This window comes from Sinocyclocheilus grahami, unplaced genomic scaffold (assembly GCF_001515645.1).
Source record: "Sinocyclocheilus grahami isolate Dianchi unplaced genomic scaffold, SAMN03320097.WGS_v1.1 scaffold579.1, whole genome shotgun sequence".
Lineage (NCBI taxonomy): Eukaryota > Metazoa > Chordata > Actinopteri > Cypriniformes > Cyprinidae > Sinocyclocheilus > Sinocyclocheilus grahami.
This window is the reverse complement of record NW_015505758.1, coordinates 118,903-140,262: the sequence shown is the minus strand read 5'-3', so window position 1 is coordinate 140,262 and position 21,360 is coordinate 118,903. Positions and strand designations below refer to the sequence as shown.

General features: G+C 34.5%; 1 protein-coding gene across 1 annotated transcript; it reads left to right on the top strand.

Moving 5' to 3' along the window:
* The first annotated feature begins 8,071 nt into the window (after positions 1–8,071).
* Positions 8,072–8,767, top strand: LOC107556793 (hydrolethalus syndrome protein 1 homolog). Its single transcript, XM_016239998.1, has 4 exons — positions 8,072–8,271; positions 8,348–8,393; positions 8,492–8,555; positions 8,659–8,767. The coding sequence occupies exons 1-4, from the start codon at positions 8,080–8,082 to the stop codon at positions 8,747–8,749; spliced, it is 393 nt and encodes a 130-aa protein (XP_016095484.1). The 5' UTR covers positions 8,072–8,079; the 3' UTR covers positions 8,750–8,767.
* The last annotated feature ends 12,593 nt before the right edge of the window (positions 8,768–21,360 follow it).

The window sequence follows — 21,360 nt, the reverse complement described above, 5'->3', positions numbered from 1 at the left end:
AAATTGCCTATCTATATATAGTTTGTTCTCCCGCCACTGCGCTCTCCGCTCTCTCTCTCTCTCTCTCTCTCTCTCTCTCTCTCTCTCTCTCTCTCTCTCTCTCTCTCTCTCTATCCCTGGTCTGATGACTGTTATAGTTCATGAGTAAAGACATATCAGTTGCCTCTAACTGTGTCTGCACACAGAACTTATCCTGCAGACAGTGTGTAAGTGTGATGAATCTTCTACAGTTCGTCACAATGAACGTGTGTGTTTTCAGTCATCCAGTGAGCTATGGATGCCACAAGCAATCGTTCATCTGCAGGCATCTGCATGAAATTGTTTCCCTCTTGAATCATTAAGGGGGCTTAATTGACTTTTTAAATGAGGACGAGCTGCTTATACTTGCTGTATTGATTTGAATTGCAAGGAAGTTCAGAGCTGTGCAGTTACTATAGCGGCCTTGATAGATTTTCATTTGTTGTTCTTTCCCGTAACTAAATATGAATAATCCCTCCAGCCCGTAAACACACCAGATTCACTCCCTACAATCTAATTTCTTCATTGTTTATCTTTTCTGTTTTCTGTAGCTCAGCTGGTAGCCCTTGTAAAAAAAGAAGTACACTTTAGCATACTTTTAAAATAAGTACTTATTAATGAAATAATTTACAATGTTGCAATGAAATGATTGTCATTCTATTGCATTTAACATGCAATAGTGTCCAAAAACATGACTTGAACTTTTCTTTCAACATTCCTGTAGTATTATAGTTTAAATGTATGTTAAATGCAATTAGCTGAACTTAATAGTGCTTAATTTTGACCCTGTCATCTTTCACTCACCCTCATGCTGTTTCAAACCTGTCTGAATTTCTTTCTTCTGCTGAACACAAAAGAAGATATTTTGAAGAATGTTGGTTAACTAAACAGTTGACGGTAGACTGTATTTTTTTTTCATTCTATGGAAGTCAATGGTTACCGTCAACTCTTCCTAGATTCTTCAGAATATCTACTTTTCTGTTCAACAGAAGAAAGAAACGTGTACATGTTTGGAATGAAATGAGGGTGAGTAAATTATGACAAATATGACAGAATTTTCAGTTTAAGCACACGTCTAAGGTCTAACACAAGGAATAAACCAAATTTCGCCATGTATTTTTTTGCATATTAGAGTGTACCGTGCTTTTTAGCATAGCAAAATGCTAACATAAAACTCTATCGGAATCAATTTGGCAGTCAAGTCTAAATGTGCTTCACAAAATCTCATCATTGCTGCTTCATGGTGGTTTACTAGCTCTAACCAGCTGCTGTATACTTCACTTTGTATCTGACAAATGCACAAATGCCTTTTCTTAAAATCAATATTCACTGAAAACATTTATGATCATTTGTTATGGAAAAGAGCAGTGTGAACGTTCTGCTAAACTTTGCTAAAAATGCAGTTTGGTGAACTGAATACTGACAGCAAATAATATTAATAGTTGCTAGTTTTAACTGTCTATAGCAGTCATGACCCTGGTACTTTGGGTCTAAGGTGATGGAAAAAATATGATTTCTTGTTAAGTTCAGCATTAACATTTTCAAATGAAAAGATATCCAGAAGTTTCGAACACATTGTAAATAGACATGGTGCACAAGGTCATACACACAAAGGCAAAACTCCAGGGTAACACGCAACACTAAAATGCAATAAATATCAACTAAATAACAGAAAATGTTACACAATGTACATTTTAACAAAATGGGAGAAACAAAACTATTTAAATATATATTTGATAGTATTTTACAGTAAAATATAATGTGATGTTAAACCATATTTTGACTGTAGCTTAGCAACATGCTAACGTGAACATAGAGAAGTTCTCTTGTTTGGTGAAAGAGTGCTCTTTATGAGACTATAAGAAAGTAGCTTGTCGAGTGTTTTTATTAGGTTTTATTTTCGATTAGGTTGGCTGCCTTCAGGCTATGTAGACTGTTGACAGCAAAATGGTATAGAGCTACTTTTTGCCTTCATTAGCTGCATTATTCTAACTCTCCCTCCTCCCCAGACAGTTTACTAGTCAATATACATGAGGAAATATGACAAATGTTTCATCCAGCACCCTTATGGCTCACAAAACATCTTTAAAAGGACTAGAGAAAAAAGAGATGTTTCACAAAATGTGTATGCTTCTCTTTTCAATACAATGAAAGTAAATGGGGATTGGGGCTGCCAAGGACCTAAAAGGACAAAAACTCCATGAAAGTACCATTATTCACTGAAAGTCTTGACCTCTTCCATAGATTGCAAATGGGTCAGTGACTTGACCGTCAATATTTTGTCATTAAAGAGGTGGTTCACTGGTTTTTTTCTAGGCTTGGTTGTGTTTATGGGGTGCAGTCTAACATGTGTTAATGCTTCAGTTTAAAAACACAGAATTATTTTTCATATAATTTACCTTTATTCCACACAGCTCTGTCCCTTCTCTGAGAAACAAATCTTTTCCTGTTTTTATGAAGCCCCACCCTCAGAAATAGGCGATGGGCTCTGATTGGTTAGCTAGCCCAGTGTGTTGTGATTGGCTAAACTGCCTCTAGTGCGTGTCCATGTTTAACGCTTCTCATAGCTATGTGAAAATATGTGTATAATTGGAACGGTTCCACATCCTAAGTCCAATTCTTGTTTTCTGCTTCCTACATAGGCTGCTAAATTGTAAGGCAATAAAAGAGAAACATCAATAAGCGACTGATTTGAGACAATGAAATTGAGCTAATTTAAATCAAAACTCATTTAGTCTGTAAAGATATATTAGTAGTATATTAATAACCGTTCTCTAGACTTGACTGTTTTCACTGAGCTTTTTGCAATGAATATGAGAACTGTCTTCTGTGTGGAAGATTCATATCAATTTGCTAGACATTAATGTCTTTAGAATTTGCCTTTATTTATAGTAAGTAAAGTAACTTAAACATCAACTAACAAGTGCAAATTCCACTTTCTTAGCTTTAGCTTTTGTTGACATGAAGAAAATTAAAGGGGTCATATGATGCTTTTTTAATGATCATTATTTTGTGTATTTGGTGTAACAGAATATGTTGACATGCTTTAATGTTCAAAAAACACATTATTTTTCAAATACTGTACATTATTGTAGGTCCTCTATGCCCCGCCTCTCTCAAACGCTTCGTTTTCTACAAAGTCCCTCCTTCCGACAAGCGCAGTCTGCTCTGATTGGCCAGCTGACCCAGTGCATTGTGATTGGCCGAACACCACAAACTGGCTTATTATGTCTAAAGAAAATATTTTGATTAAATATTGTCTTCATAATAAATAAACTTTTGGCCTTTTCTGAATACTTTTGTCTTTTAAAAAGAAAAATATAATTTTGAATAGTATAAAATCAAAATGTAAGGTTTGAATTTAACTATAAATACAATTTGAGAAAAACTATTACATTTGGTTGTAAAAAAATTCGAGTTTTTGTCCCAAAGTATTTTTTTCAGTGTGCTTGAGTCAAAATTTGTAATAAGTTTTATTATCGTTAATTAAAAAAAATATTCAAAATAGTTTTCATAAATTTAAATACCTTTGAAATAAAATAAAATCTAAATAGTTGAAAAACTTAAACGTAAAATACTTATGAAAATTTTAAATGTTGCCTGGGCAATAACTGAAATAAAATAGGTTTAAGCTGAGAAGCACAAAAATTACTAAAACTGAAAAAAATAAATAAAAGCTAATTTAATTGTTTTTTGAAGAAGTGGCACGTGGAAACATGGAAGTGAAAAAGCCCTTTTTCTCTTTGTGTCACTTGACCTTTCTGCCCCGTCCGTCTTATATCTTGACATTTGTGTTTGTGAAGCTGAAATGGCCAGTGTGACCTTCAGCTTTGATACAGGCAGTGTGCTGACAGGCGGCAGACCCTCAGGACACAGAAAGACACCTTTAACGCAAACAAGCCGGTGTCTCATCTTTCCCTTCCATAACATCCATCAAACAATGCTAAATATCTCAACATCCTCCATTCACAGGGACATCACAGACCTTGCCACGAGGAATGAACACAATACTGAAGAGTTTGCTTTGTGATGACATCTTTTTATATGAAATATCTTGAATGGCTCTTTTTTTTGTACAGTATAAAAATGTCTGTCAGCAGTAGTCGCAAATGCTTTTTGCTTTACCACAGGAGCAGTTCATCCAAAAATCATTTACCAGTGTTATTTTAGTATTTACATGCTGTTTAGATTTTAGATACTATTTTGTTTTTAATAATCAGTTTTTTTATTTTTATATTTTATTTATAAACATATTTATTCATTCATTTTTATATAAGTTTTAGTACATCAAGTTATTTTGCATTATTTCAATTAGAGTTTATTTTATTTCAGTAGTAGCAGTTGTTTATTTTTTTAGGGTTTTAGTTTCAGTTAATTGTAATAACCTTGTAATAACCATTTACTTATCATTCACGTTCTAAACTCCAAATTTAAATGGATAAAGGGATAGTTCACCCAAAAACACAAATTCTGTCAAGAAGAAAAGGAAAAGGACACTTCACTTTCAAGCTGTGTTACACTCAAATGTATCAATTTGATAGTCCTTAGGGTCCAAAACAACATTAGGACTCCATTGACTTTCATTGTATGTAAATACTGTATAATAATATATACAAACAAATATACGTTAAAACGTTTAGAAATATCTTCTTTTGTGTTCCACAGACAAACAGATAGTCGTAGAGGTTTGTAACAACATATTTTGGCGTTTGGATGAACATTTCCTTAAGGAATCTTACATGCGCTCCTAAACCCATAAGACTTTTCACAGACGAAGCAACCCCAGATTACTCTGCAATAAGTTCAGTAAAAAGTTTCATCCAAGATGGTGGATTGAGTCTTGTCGGCATAATCAACAGATGCTGTTGATAGCCATTAACTTGCATAGAACATCCAGAACATTCCTTTAAGTGCTTTAAGCTCCAAGAGAAACTTTAAAAAAAAAAAAGGAAAAAAAGTGAACTTTGTAGAAAAGGGCATTTTAAGCTCCTCTGTGGTCTGCCCTTTTATTTTTTTAAAAGAGAGAAGATCTTAGAAAAATTATGCAGCTGATATTTTAAACAGATTTGGCATTCTGAGAATTCTCAGTGGATATGATTCAGAGCTAATGAGGAAAAATATGCATGCTCAGGAGAAGCCATATCTGATCTGTAATAATGGGAATTATGCTGAGAGTGATTTGTCATTTGGTCATATTTCTAGTTATGGATATGTTCTTAAAGTAGTAATACCCATCCAGAAATAGCAATTCATCTAATTTTACTAGAAACATTCCATCTCCAAGTAGGTCACTTCAAATAAGTTATCAAATATGCTCAATTATCTCATGTTCTTACTGATTGACATGAATGGGAATATTTGAAATTGTAGCTACACTCTTAAAAATAAAGGTGCTTCATGATCCCATAGAAGAACCTTTTTGTCTAAATGGTTCCATAAAGAACCTTTAACATCTGAAGAACCTTTCTGTTTCACAAAAGGTTCTTTGTGGCTAAAAAAGGTCCTTCAGATTATAAAAAGGTAAGAAAGAGATGGTTCTTTAAAGAACCTTTGACTGAATAGTTCTTTGTGGAACCAAAAATGGTTCTTCTATGGCATCGCTTGAAGAACCTTTTGAAGCACCTTTAGTTTTAAGAGTAATGAGACCTTTAGGGAATTTCTGTCCATACCATTTTTAAAGCACAGGCATTGATATCCATATTCATTGTGACACACTGGTAACAGGATTCCAAGGAGCCCCGATAATGGAAAAGAATATGAGATGGGAAGAAAAATTATATTCCTATGGTTTTGGATTCTCTCGTAAACGTTCTGCGTTCGCTGAGAATCTTTGCATTTGTTAACAAAAATTGTATTCGTAAAGCTTTTGCGTTCCCTCCCATTCACTCACAAAACCTTTGCATTCGCTCACAAACTTTTTACGTTCTCTTAAGAAACTTTGCTTATGCTCACACGTTTTGTGTTTCCAGAGAATCTTTGTGTTCACCAACAAAAATGTTGCATTCATTCACATAACTTTTTCCATTTGCTCACAACATTTTTGCTATCCCCTGAGAAACTTTGCATTCGCTTGCTAAACATTTGTGTTTGTCTACAAAACTTGTGCATTTCAATGGGAAACCTTGTGTATGCTCGCAAACGTTTTGCGCTTCTTCAAGAAACTTTGTTGGCTCACAAAACTATTGCATTCGCTCACAACATGTTCCCTGAGAAAAATGTTGCATACTTCCACAAAAGTTTTGTTACCCCAAGAAACTCGCAAAATGTTTGCATTTCCCAAATAAATTTTACATTCAATCACAAAACATTTATATTCGCTCACAAAACCTTTGGATTCTTTCAAAAATCTTTTGTACTTCCCAGAGAAACTGCTTTGCAAGTCACCAAGTCTGCATTTATGCTACACTGTTCAAGTGACCCAATTCCAGTTTTTTTCCTCCCATGTGGCACAGATCGGATATGACCCATGAACATGTAAGCAGGAAAAAAAAGCATATGGATTCCAATATTCTCAGATTGGTTTCAGACCTCATTCATATGTGGAAATAAATGCAATGCAATGCATCTGCCATGTAAACTGACAGATTGGATAGTCCCCAGTGAATGCGAGCCATACATCACTGAAAAAACAATAGTGGTGATTGATGTTGACTCAGGTGGACACTTTTCCGGGCAGGGTTGCCAAATTCGCGATTGTCCTGTGGAATCGGGCTACTTTTACACTGTTGCCATGGGTTGTTTTTCCATCTGGGGGTTAAAGCAATCTCCTCCTCCCCTGGAATGTGATTTCGAGAGAGGAGCCCCAATGGAGAGAAAAACCACACACACTCACAGTTTTGATTAGTAATTGGGCTGGTTTTGTTTTACAGACCTGGCAACCCTGTTTCCGGGTCAGTATGTCTACCTTGGGTTGTTTCGCCAAGTGTATAGTGTAAATGCAGATTAGGCAAACAGGTTGCTTTTAAAAGAAGATGTAGGCTGGCTGTCAAAAAAAAAGTGTATTTATACAGTGGTGGCCAAAATGCTTATAGAACACTAGAATTTTCACCAGCTAAAAAATGGTTTGAAGGCAGTTATTTCTATATTTTGCTGTAGCGTGTCAGTAGGAAATATCAGTTCACATTTCCAAACATTAATTTTGCCATTCATTGCAATAATCCAGTGAGATTTTTGTTTGCACAAGAAGTCTGACAGCAGCCAGTGCTCCACACAGAGATCTGATCTGATCATCATCATCCAGTCTGTCTGGAATGACAAGAAGAAACAGAACAAACTGAGAAGAACTGGGGCAACGGCTCCAAGATGCTTTAAGAAACCTACCTGCAAAGCTACCTGAAAAACCTTGCACAAGTGCACCAAGGGCAAAATCTGCTTTGAACGCAAAGGATGGTCACACCAAATGTTGATTTAATTTAGTTAACAGAAGTTAATTGATAAAGAAAATCTATTTATGACATTATTTTTGACAGCATCCTCATTTTACAGCATTTTTACCCAAGTGCCTAAAACTTTTAACAGTACTGTAGCTTTGCAGGTAGGTTTCTTGAATATATATATATATATAAAATGAGCCCCTACCAAGTATTGAGTACATGTACAGTAAATTAACATACTTTCCAGAAGGCCAACAATTCACTAAAAATGTTTTTTTTATTGGTCTTATGAAGTATTCTAATTTGTTGAGATAGTGAATTGGTGGGTTTTTGTTAAATGTGAGCCAAAATCATCACAATTAAAAGAACCAAAGACTTAAACTACTTCAGTCTGTGTGCATTGAATTTATTTAATACACGAGTTTCACAATTTGAGTTGAATTACTGAAATAAATGAACTTTTCCACGACATTCTAATTTATTGAGATGCACCTGTATAATATATATTTTTTTTACTTTTTTATTATTATTATCAATGTTGTAAACTGTTTTGCTGCTTATTTATTTAGTGGAAACCATGATACTTTTTTCATGATGTTTAGATGAAGAAAAAAAAAGTTTTAACGGAACAGCATTCATTTGAAATAGAAATCATTGTAGACGTTATTATAGATTTGGTATGTTTAAGATGTGTGTAATCATATACTTGTTTTTTTTAGGTGCAGTTAGTGAGCTGGAGGAGCGTTTGGACCAAATGCGGATTGGTGCATCTCGTGTGCACTACGACTCCGAGAGTGAAGAAAGCGGAAGCTATACTGACAGATCCAGCTCTGTGACGGAGGAACCCCCGAGTGCTTTCCAAGAATACATCAAAGGCATGGTCAGTACACAGACACTTTCACACTGACCAGTCTTAAACAGTTTTTAGTTTAAACATACATTTGTCCATTCCACAGACACGATCACACAGTGAGAGCGATATCCGACCACGTCCAAAGTCATGCAAGTCCCATTTTCAAGTCTAGTTTCAGTTCATGCCCGTTTCTTTGATCTTGGGTTGTCAGTTAACATGCTTTTACAAAATCTGATTCTGTTCACAGTTATACGGCCACTTTTTGATCATCCTCACACAAGGAACTTGAAGAAAACTGATCCAGTGGCGAAGTATGGCGTACTTCTGTATTTGTATATAACCTTCATAAATGAAATAAATGATTCAGGACTCTGATCTTTTTGTTGTTCTGAATGCGTTTGGATCCTTTATCAGGTATTTCCAGTATAAGCAGGACTGGGAGATGTTTAAACCTCCAGGAGAGAAGAGCAGGAAGGAGCTGCACTGGGCCATCAGGGTATCATAAATCACATTGCTAACCCAAAAGCCAGTGCTCCACACATAGAGATCTGACCTGCTCATCATCAGTCTGTCTGGAATGACATGAAGAAACAGAACAAACTGAGACCGACTCAATCCAGAAGAACTGTGGCAACATCTCCAAGACGCTTCAAGAAACCATTCTGCGATGCTACCTGAAAACTATGCTCAAGTCTATCTAGGACAATAGCTGTTTTAAACTCAAAGGATGGTCACACCAAATGTTGATTTGATTTAGTTAACAGAAGTTAATTGATAAAGAAAATCTATTTATGACATTATTGACTGTAAATGTCATGTGGTGTGACCATCAACAAAAAAAACACATATTTTCAACATGTGAGTGTACAAATATTAATCATTATTTTTAAAACCAGCTTTAAATATATTTTTCAAGGTAAAATGTATTAATTATCAAGGTAATATTAATACAAGCCAAAATGATTAGTATTATTGATATAAGTATTTTGTGGGGTTATGCCATATGACATTTTACAACCTTAACTATCCTTCCCTTGCTGTAAAAAGTAATCTGCAATGTAATTTTAGAAAACGTATTGACTTTGACCCACAGATTATTATTATTAAATATTTGTTATGTTTTATTTTTACTTATACTAATAATACTAAATAATACTAAAAGGTTATGCCAAAGTACAAAACATAGTAAGGTTTTCTTTTCAAGAAAATAAAGTTAATTTAGTTAATTCTATGATGAACAAAGACACGTTAATCACAGAAGATATAGTTTCAATCCATTGTGTGTATGAATGTATTTTTGAATACATTAATATCTCTAGACACACACAAACAAATAAATAAAAAATATGGCATCATCTGTTTGTAGATGGCATAAATATATCTAAACCCAAAAAGCTAGCTTTCAATTATTATGAACCTCCTTTATCACAAAATTCACACTTTCCAGGTGGTTTTCCCATCAAATGCCTGATAAATCCATACATATGAGTGGAGAAACATCTCCAGCACCTGGAAGTCCAGTTGCTTTTGAATAAATTGCACCTGACAAGGCTTGGTCAGCATCTGAATGCTGCAAAATAGAGCCAGTTGACATCTTAAACTGTACATCTGTCAGTGCGCTTAAAGTGTTTTAGCTGTGCCTTTTGCAGCCTGCTTCATTGCATAAAGAATGGAGGCCAACATCTGAAGTGGGAGGGTTACATAACACTCTTGGTCCAAAGAGTGTGTGATATTATGGGTTCATTTCATGTAAAAGCAAGAAAGATTCTGAGAATTCGGAGCATTAAGCACCATGTTAACATCTATACAGAGCATTACAGGACAATGATAGGTTTAGAAGTGCTTCATGGAAATGGCACGTCGTTTTTCCCCCCTAGTCTTGCATTAACTGACACCTGCTGCACTATATATTGCACATATCGATAGGTGATTTTTTTTAGAGTGTGCTTTTAAGTCACACTTGTGTATTAAATTTAAAGTCATCTTATTAAAATAATAGTTCAGATAAAAATAAACTCTGCCACCATTTACTATCCCATTTAAGAATGAAAGAGTGCCATAAATGTGGTACTAAGAAAGCTGCATAAATTGGTGCAATATATTGCATGTCTTCTGAAGTCTTCTGATAAATTTATGAGGTGCAGACCAAAATTTAAGTCATTATTTAATCAAAATCTTTCCCTCAGACCCTGTGCAATTTTGTCAAAACCTGGAGCAGTATGTACAAGGGTAAATAAGATTCAAGAGTTATCATGAATGGCAAGATTTTCATCAATAACAATAAATAAATGTCAGTTTCTTCTTTACGATAAGCTTCAAAAGACCATTTTTGCTTGACAGTGCTTGTCCACATGTACTTTCAATGTTAGGAAAAGAGCAGCCAGGATGTTTTCGAGTTCTGATTTAAACTCATTTAGATATTTTTGCAGGGTTTAAAGTCAAAGATGTCAGGGTGGTACAACTGTCTTGACGTCATAATGAAGAAAAAAAGCCTCATTAAAAAAATGAAATCCATGAAAAGAACTAAATAAGTATAATTTTTAAACTGCCTGTCTGCTTGTTTCTATTTGGAAAAAAAAAATCATGTTGTGTGACTCCGCAAAAATTTAATGAGATATGTAAATTAACAACTCATGATATTTCTAAGCAAGGTAAGTAAGTAAATAAATAAAGAAATGCTTTTTTAACTTTAAAATATTTTTGAAACATTTTGGAAAATATTTTGATTGATTAAGTATACTCACATGCATTCAAAGCATAAGAAAAATATTTTTTATTTTATTCATTTATATTTTTTTATACTTTAAATGTTCCATGGTTACACCCCATGACATTTGAGTCATTAGGGTTTTGTTTTTTTGTTTTCTTTGATTGATTGATTGAAAATGGTATAAACAGTTTTCAAAACCATATGAAATCCACATCAATACAAAGAGTTTTTAAGAACTTGGCACATGCGTTTCTTTTTCATTATTATTCCTGTTCTTTATTGTGGAAGCTCTCATTGAGAGTGTGTAAATATAGAATTTTATCATGTTGTGTGACTCCGCAAAAATTTAATGAGATATGTAAATTAACAACTCATGATATTTCTAAGCAAGGTAAGTAAGTAAATAAATAAAGAAATGCTTTTTTAACTTTAAAATATTTTGGAAACATTTTGGAAAATATTTTGATTGATTAAGTATACTCACATGCATTCAAAGCATAAGAAAAATATTTTTTATTTTATTCATTTATATTTTTTTATACTTTAAATGTTCCATGGTTACACCCCATGACATTTGAGTCATTAGGGTTTTGTTTTTTTGTTTTCTTTGATTGATTGATTGAAAATGGTATAAACAGTTTTCAAAACCATATGAAATCCACATCAATACAAAGAGTTTTTAAGAACTTGGCACATGCGTTTCTTTTTCATTATTATTCCTGTTCTTTATTGTGGAAGCTCTCATTGAGAGTGTGTAAATATAGAATTTTAATATTGGGATAACATACCTGATTTATAATTGGGTAAACCCAACTGCAATCATTTTAATATAAAATTATTAAATGACTGCCTCCACTATCGCCCAATCAGATCCCTATACCGAGTTTTAACTCTTGTGAAACCCAGTGACAGCAGGACGGTGGCTCTGTTCCAATAACCTCCTGGAGTCTGACACATACAGTACGCTCAGTCACAGGTGATTTAGACTGGAGTCCATCATGTCGCAGCTGTCATGTCCATGATGGATGCACGCAAGTAACTTACTCCGTTTTTCCTACCAACACTCCAGCCTTGGACTCAAACAGAGTGCTTTACAGGAAGAGAGGAGGGGAGTGACTCTCTTAAAAGCTTAGAATTTGAAAGCAGTTAAAAGCGTTTTGAAGGTAACTTATCATGCAACTGATATTTTGGCAGGAAAACACTCCCTTGAGGTCTGTCCACATGCCACAGCAACCTACCTACAAAAATGGCCCAAATTTGTGGACCTCAGAATAGCATTTTTTATTGTTTGTATTTTATAATATTGTAAATCTAAGAGACAAATCCCTCAGCTAATGAAGATATATATCATTGTTCTGATTTGAAGAGTACCATCCTAACCTCAAGTGATCTCCCAACAACAGATTGATGGCGGCTTAGCTTTCACTCAAATCAAAGAACGAACCTCATTCAGTTATTTAAGATGCACGATAAACACTACATTGTGAATAGTCTTAACTAAAAGGGAATTGTTCGGCATGAAATAATAATGGCACAAATTTTATAAACAAAATCTAGATTTATATTTATTTATTTTAACTTGGGAATAAAAAGAAAGAAAGGATTTTGAATAATTGAGAAGTAGAAACATACTATGCAAAATGAAGAAATATTTAACATTCTGTGTTATTTCTGGGTCTCTTATTCTATCAGTTTGCATGCATGTAAACTCAGATGGTCTGTTCTTGCTTCCATTGAAGTACAAAACGCAACTCATGTGCTGATGTTATTAGGGATATTTAACCTTAAAATGAAAATTCTGTTATCATTTATTCACCCTCATGTTGTACCAAACCTATTATGACTTTCTCCTGTGGTCATAAAAGAAAATATTTTGAAAAATATTTGCCATCCCAAATGACACACAACAGCCATTAACAGCTCCTATCTGCGTCCCTTTCTGCTCCCGTTAAAACCATCAGGCTCTGCCTCTTCATTCCTGGATGGCTTTAAATTGGCTGAAAATTACGCCTGTCATAATCATTAGATCATGTTGCCTAGCAATATGTTGCAGTTTGTGAATAGTCTTAACTAAAAGGGAATTGTTCGGCATGAAATAATAAAATGGCACAAATTTTATAAACAAAATCTAGATTTATATTTATTTATTTTAACTTGGGAATAAAAAGAAAGAAAGAATTTTGAATAATTGAGAAGTAGAAACATACTATGCAAAATGAAGAAATATTTAACATGCTGTGTTATTTCTGGGTCTCTTATTCTATCAGTTTGCATGCATGTAAACTCAGATGGTCTGTTCTTGCTTCCATTGAAGTACAAAACGCAACTCATGTGCTGATGTTATTAGGGATATTTAACCTTAAAATGAAAATTCTGTTATCATTTATTCACCCTCATGTTGTACCAAACCTATTATGACTTTCTCCTGTGGTCATAAAAGAAAATATTTTGAGAAATGTGTCAGTGTTTTTGTCCATACAAAGGAAGTAAGCGGGCACCAAAACTGTTTGGTACCAATATTCTTTTAAATATTTTGCATTCCACAGAAGAAATAAATGTTTTTAAACAATTTTGTTTTATTTTAAAATTCACTTCATTTGATCAAATAAAATACTTTTTAATACTTTTATTTGAATACTTTTTAAATTGCATTGATCTTTATTTTTAATCAAATAGTCTTACATAAAATATACAGTATTTACATTTCAATTTAAAGTCTATAATTCACAAAAGACTATGAAACATATTTGTCATTGTATTTTTTACAGAGAAATAATATATTTTTATAGAACAGAATAGAATAGAATAGATCTTTATTGTCATTGTAATAGTGATAACGAAAAAAACGTTTAGCAACTCTTCAATTGGTAGAATAACAATAAACACTGTAAACATTGTATATAAATAAGAACCTAAATGAAACTAAATGAAATGAAATTAGTTAAATATATACAAACAGTAAAAATAGACAAGACATATATACACAAATATACAAGTATTTTTATAGAATAAAAATAACTGTAGCTGCCAATTTTTACACTACTGTACACTTAACACATATATTTACTTAACACATTTCTGTTTTTTGTTTTTCAGTTTTTCAGTTTTTTAATAAATGAATGTCAGTGGAGTTTGTTTGTGGTAGGGCATTGCTTTGTTAAGGTTTAGTTGAGTTACGGGTTAAGTTGAACACATATGGTTAAGGTTTTATTAAAATCCCTAACCCTACAAGTAATAATAATATGTTTGCCTTAGCAAGCACCACTAATAAATTCATACAGACTCAACCAACTGCAGCAACCAACTGAGATTCTTGTTTCAATCTACTAAAATATTTGCCATCCCAAATGACACACAACAGCCATTAACAGCTCCTATCTGCGTCCCTTTCTGCTCCCGTTAAAACCATCAGGCTCTGCCTCTTCATTCCTGGATGGCTTTAAATTGGCTGAAAATTACGCCTGTCATAATCATTAGATCATGTTGCCTAGCAATATGTTGCAGTCCCCACGGCGACATCACTGTCAGGACCAATGTGCTCCCATCTGGTGGAGTGCATTCTGGGAGCGAGAGATTGCTTCCTCCAGCTTTTGGATCTCTTGACTCGATTGTCCTGTTTAGGAAGGCCACCTGCTCTCTGATGTACCAGCAGGCATGGAGCGTCTCGATTTTGGGAGCACTTTTCTCTTGGATGAAAGTGTGCGGGTGTGGGTGTGAACATGAACCAGATTTGGAACAAGCTCCAACAGTCTGTTTATAGAAGATGGAGAGAACATGTACAAAACAAAGCTCTGACCTAACAGAACTGCATACTGCTCATACTTGGGTTTAGGTATTGGAACAAACCCCTAACCCTGAGTATTAACTTCAAGACACATTGTTTGTGCTATGAGCATAAATCATACCTTAAATCATGTGGCTTGTTGTCTTTATGGTAACATGTGACTTATAAGTAAGGCTTGACTTTGGTTGCTTGTTTATTCAGACTGTATTTGAGCCCTTACTGTGGTTGAATGCAGCTGTAAATCTCAAACACTGAAGCCACAGTCACACTAGCACTGCAACAGTCATAATAGTCGCATTATGCAGCATATTTTTTTAAATATATTATACATCCACAATGTAAGAACATGCAATCTACTTTACTGCAACATTGCATATTTAATTTTTGCATTCTTTTATTTCAGCTAAGAGTATCAGTCTTCTACTGGTCACATGTCTTCACATGATAAGAATCCGCAGGGCAGAGTTCATAAACTTACATTTTGTAATGCTAATGCAACAAAACGTCTCGGGTTACTTATGTAACCATGGTTCCCTGAGTAGGGAACGAGACACTGCGTCCTCTAGGGGTCGCTATATGAAAGGGAATTCACTTTGTGTTCCCTTGTCTCTCAAATGCGTATGAATGGAAGTCAATGAAATGAAAAGTATAGTGTGAACACCATTAGGGGCAACAATTGTATCATGGGTGAGTCATTGAATAAGTCACTCAACCAATTTGTTCGCACTGATTTATTCAAGAAACAAACACAACTACTGTGTGTTGCTTGTAGACATACAAGGGCTGATCATGCTTTGACTTTTGAACTGTATGTCTGAAATGTAAATTAATATTTAACACGAACTTACTCTGTATTCAATATTTAATAAAAGCGATAGCACACTCGTAATCCACACTGTCCACACTGATATTCAAAACATCCAACAGAATGCATTTTTGCATTCCGCCCTTACACTGTAAAAAAAAAATCCGTAAAATTTACGGTAAAAAAACGGCAGCTGTGGTTACCGGAATTTTACCGTAAAAAATACGGTAGCAACGTTTTAGGTTTTACGGTTTTAACTTAAATTTACAGTTAAATACCATAATTTAATTTGATATAATGTTAATATACCAACCTATTGAAGTACTGAAATCTGTTATGTACCTTTGTAATACACTGATAACCACCAAATGCAGGTGGTGATGAGAAAGTCACATGATGAACCAAAGCCCATCACAAGCAGCTTTTAGATAATAACATATATAGAAGGTGCACAGTGTCATTCACACAAACACCAAACACCATCATGGTAACACACATGAAACTGAAATAATGCAGTAAACATTCATTTAACAACATTAGGTGTAACACACAACCCTAATATACAAAACTGTTAAGACAAAACTAAGAAGAAACATAGTTATTTCAACAAAAAAACATAACATTTTAAATGTAACGCAGGGAATTCTGGGAATGTCAATTTACGGTTATTCATTGTAAATTATATGGTATTTTTCACTTCCAAAAACGGTACACTACCGTAAAACTGATGTCCAATACATGTAATGTCCTATACAGTTTTTCACCGTATATAGTAGGGGAATTTACCGTTAACCATTTAACAGGCTTTTACTGTAGCATTTTTACAGTCTTTTACCATTAAATTCACGGTCATTTTTTACAGTGTAGTAAAAAAGTCATATATTTAAAATACATTTATTTCATACTAAGTATAGTTCAAATCTATTAACATATTTACCGACATCGCTCGAGATTCACTGATATAAAAATGATTATTCAGCATTATTTGGAGTACTACTTGTGCACAATGCATGTTTCTTATTATTAAGCCTAAAATGTTTTTAATGTCACTATTGATGAAGAACTATTGTTTTTAAATGCAAGATATTCAAAGTGTACCTGAACTATAATCGCAGTAGTTCCATTTTAGCACAATCGAATATATTTCAGTTTTTCTTTAGTCTGACTTCAGCGCTACTTCCGCACAATTACAGTACATTAAGTACAAAATTAGTTGTTCCAATTTAGTAGACTTTAAGTATACCAGTTTAGTACACCAAAAGTACAACTGCAGAGTATTTTTATTAGGCAAGTTTATTAATATAGCACATTTCATTCACAATGCTAATTCAAAGTGCTTTACATAAAAGGAAGCAAAATAATCATTAAAAAAAATAATCACAACAATAAAACAAGGAATTTAAAAACGTTTAAAATGCATTCTGTGTGAATATTGAATATTGAATTGAATATCCGCTTACTCGTGTGATAGGTTCAATTGCTTATGCGTCTTTTATGTGGACATGACATCTATTTTAACAGCACCAACTCCTCAATATTCTTTTGCCATGCTCAGGGAATTCCTAAACTTGTTTAAAACCTCTTGCCAAGCAATTCTTCTTGTCTTGTCAAAACACCCTCCTCTTTCTCGCCCTCTCCCGCTCACTGTCTGTTTGTCTCCCACTCTCACTCAGCACTCGATACTCCCATCTGTGGAATGCAGAGAGCTGCTCCTCTGTCTCAGGGAGCAAAGGTTACACCCCTGGCCATTGTTATTTCCTCTAAACTTCACTTATCTAAGCATCATCCTATGTATTCCTTTCAGAAATAAGAAAACCATTAAGCCCGCATGCAGTACACACCAGCACTCACCCACAGTTCATTTACAGCATGAATTCTGTTATCTAATCAAATACAGTCTGAGAATAGAAGATAGAGTATTGCAAATATCAGTGAAATAAGCAGGCTTGGCTGTTTAACAGATAATAGGGAGTTTTCTCAGTATGGAGTTAAATGCCCCGTAATAATATTTCTAAAGCGACTCAGGAGAACTGTCTTGGAAGACAAAGTGCCGACTTGAAAGCAAGTTCTGTGTGATGATGGATTATAGCAAAACAAATAATAACTTAAAACTAATTTGGCTTGGTTTCAACCTCGTTTGATCATAAAATGATGTTGTGTTGCTCTGTAACTAATCTACTTGAAAACCTGGTGCTCTAACAAGAAAAACTGCACTGCGCAAGATTAAAATAGCTGAAATGCCATGATATGGGTATGCATATATATGCATATGTATAAGGTGGCAAGAATATGTTTGTGAACCCTTTGAAAATATCTGCATTTCTGAATTGATTACTCATAAAGCTGATCAGATTTTCAAGTTACAAAGTCACAATTTTATTGAAGACGTTGAGTGATCATTGACAGGACAGGTGGGAAAATGTAAGTGAAACACGACTTCTCAAAAAGCTAATTGGAGTCAATTAAGAAGATGAGATTGAAAGTGTGGTTTGGACAGATGCCCTGCACTTTAAATATAAGCACACAAAGCCTGGTTACTGATACATTTGTTCTCAGGAAAGTTTAAATTGTGTGATCCATGCCTCGCTCCCAAAAGCTTAAAAACACATAGCTGGAAAAGGCTAGAAAAGCATTGTCAAAGACCTGGGTGTTCATGGATCAACACACCAGGAAATCCTAAAAGAGGTGAGAAGAAACCTATTACAGCAAAAGACCTCTAGAAAACTTTGTTCATGTGGACAACAGGACAGGATTAAGGAAGCCACTGCTGTCTAAAACAATTATTGAGACATGTCTCAGTGTTACCTGGTTGTTCCATTTCTGGGAAAATGTACTGTGGACAGTTGAGAACATTTTGTTTAGAGGAAAAAGGGTACTGCATACCAACTCCAAACCTCAGCTCAACTGTCAAACATGGTGGATGGAGCATCATGTTTCAACACTGCTTTGCTGCCTCAGGGTCTAGACACAATCACTGAAGGAAAAAGGAATTATAAAGTGTATCAAGACTTCCCCCCCCCTTTATTTTCATGGAGAATGTCAGAAAAGTCTTCAAGGTTTAGAGAAGTTGAGTGATGAGATAAGACAAACACTCAAATCACACAATGCCATAAATAATGACTGAAAAAAAGAAAGTTCTGCCAATTCAGATGTCTTATAAGCAGCTACAGAAAACGTGTGTTATTATAATAATAATAATAGTAGTAGTAGTATAGTACATACAACTTATGTAGGATCAGAGGCAGACAAAATACTCAATTCCATTACTTGAGTGAAAGTACAGATACTGCTGGTCAAATATTACTCCATTACAAGTAAAAGTTGTAAAGACAGATTTTTACTTAAGTAAAAGTACAGAAGTACTTGCTTTTAAAAGTACTTAAGTACCAAAAGTAAAAAGTTTTGACATTTTTATGTCAATGCACTGTTTTATTGTTGTACGTAGTAGTACTTGCAATACTTCTGAAGCAACTTAGAATACATTACACCTGCTGAATACACTGACTAGCTTGTAGTATATTTGGAATAAAGAGCTTTTAGAATGTTAAAAACCTATGGGGGGAAAAAACAAAAATTTAACACCCCTACCCACCCCCACAAAAGCAGGATGGTAGTGATCTCACACAGCTCTGACAGTGTGTGCACACATCTATGTGTAGCCATTCATCCACAATTGAACAGAGTGGACAGTGAAATGCTGTAAATACAGAGTGATAAAGAAGAAAAAAAACAGGGAGCAAAGGTTACACCCCTGGCCATTGTTATTTCCTCTAAACTTCACTTATCTAAGCATCATCCTATGTATTCCTTTCAGAAATAAGAAAACCATTAAGCCCGCATGCAGTACACACCAGCACTCACCCACAGTTCATTTACAGCATGAATTCTGTTATCTAATCAAATACAGTCTGAGAATAGAAGATAGAGTATTGCAAATATCAGTGAAATAAGCAGGCTTGGCTGTTTAACAGATAATAGGGAGTTTTCTCAGTATGGAGTTAAATGCCCCGTAATAATATTTCTAAAGCGACTCAGGAGAACTGTCTTGGAAGACAAAGTGCCGACTTGAAAGCAAGTTCTGTGTGATGATGGATTATAGCAAAACAAATAATAACTTAAAACTAATTTGGCTTGGTTTCAACCTCGTTTGATCATAAAATGATGTTGTGTTGCTCTGTAACTAATCTACTTGAAAACCTGGTGCTCTAACAAGAAAAACTGCACTGCGCAAGATTAAAATAGCTGAAATGCCATGATATGGGTATGCATATATATGCATATGTATAAGGTGGCAAGAATATGTTTGTGAACCCTTTGAAAATATCTGCATTTCTGAATTGATTACTCATAAAGCTGATCAGATTTTCAAGTTACAAAGTCACAATTTTATTGAAGACGTTGAGTGATCATTGACAGGACAGGTGGGAAAATGTAAGTGAAACACGACTTCTCAAAAAGCTAATTGGAGTCAATTAAGAAGATGAGATTGAAAGTGTGGTTTGGACAGATGCCCTGCACTTTAAATATAAGCACACAAAGCCTGGTTACTGATACATTTGTTCTCAGGAAAGTTTAAATTGTGTGATCCATGCCTCGCTCCCAAAAGCTTAAAAACACATAGCTGGAAAAGGCTAGAAAAGCATTGTCAAAGACCTGGGTGTTCATGGATCAACACACCAGGAAATCCTAAAAGAGGTGAGAAGAAACCTATTACAGCAAAAGACCTCTAGAAAACTTTGTTCATGTGGACAACAGGACAGGATTAAGGAAGCCACTGCTGTCTAAAACAATTATTGAGACATGTCTCAGTGTTACCTGGTTGTTCCATTTCTGGGAAAATGTACTGTGGACAGTTGAGAACATTTTGTTTAGAGGAAAAAGGGTACTGCATACCAATTCCAAACCTCAGCTCAACTGTCAAACATGGTGGATGGAGCATCATGTTTCAACACTGCTTTGCTGACTCAGGGTCTAGACACAATCACTGAAGGAAAAAGGAATTATAAAGTGTATCAAGACTTCCCCCCCCCTTTATTTTCATGGAGAATGTCAGAAAAGTCTTCAAGGTTTAGAGAAGTTGAGTGATGAGATAAGACAAACACTCAAATCACACAATGCCATAAATAATGACTGAAAAAAAGAAAGTTCTGCCAATTCAGATGTCTTATAAGCAGCTACAGAAAACGTGTGTTATTATAATAATAATAATAGTAGTAGTAGTATAGTACATACAACTTATGTAGGATCAGAGGCAGACAAAATACTCAATTCCATTACTTGAGTGAAAGTACAGATACTGCTGGTCAAATATTACTCCATTACAAGTAAAAGTTGTAAAGACAGATTTTTACTTAAGTAAAAGTACAGAAGTACTTGCTTTTAAAAGTACTTAAGTACCAAAAGTAAAAAGTTTTGACATTTTTATGTCAATGCACTGTTTTATTGTTGTACGTAGTAGTACTTGCAATACTTCTGAAGCAACTTAGAATACATTACACCTGCTGAATACACTGACTAGCTTGTAGTATATTTGGAATAAAGAGCTTTTAGAATGTTAAAAACCTATGGGGGGAAAAAACAAAAATTTAACACCCCTACCCACCCCCACAAAAGCAGGATGGTAGTGATCTCACACAGCTCTGACAGTGTGTGCACACATCTATGTGTAGCCATTCATCCACAATTGAACAGAGTGGACAGTGAAATGCTGTAAATACAGAGTGATAAAGAAGAAAAAAAATCAAACCTGCTTTAAAACCCAGCAACACAACTCTAGCTGTATAGCTTTACAACAGCAACACTGCTTTAACAGAAGAG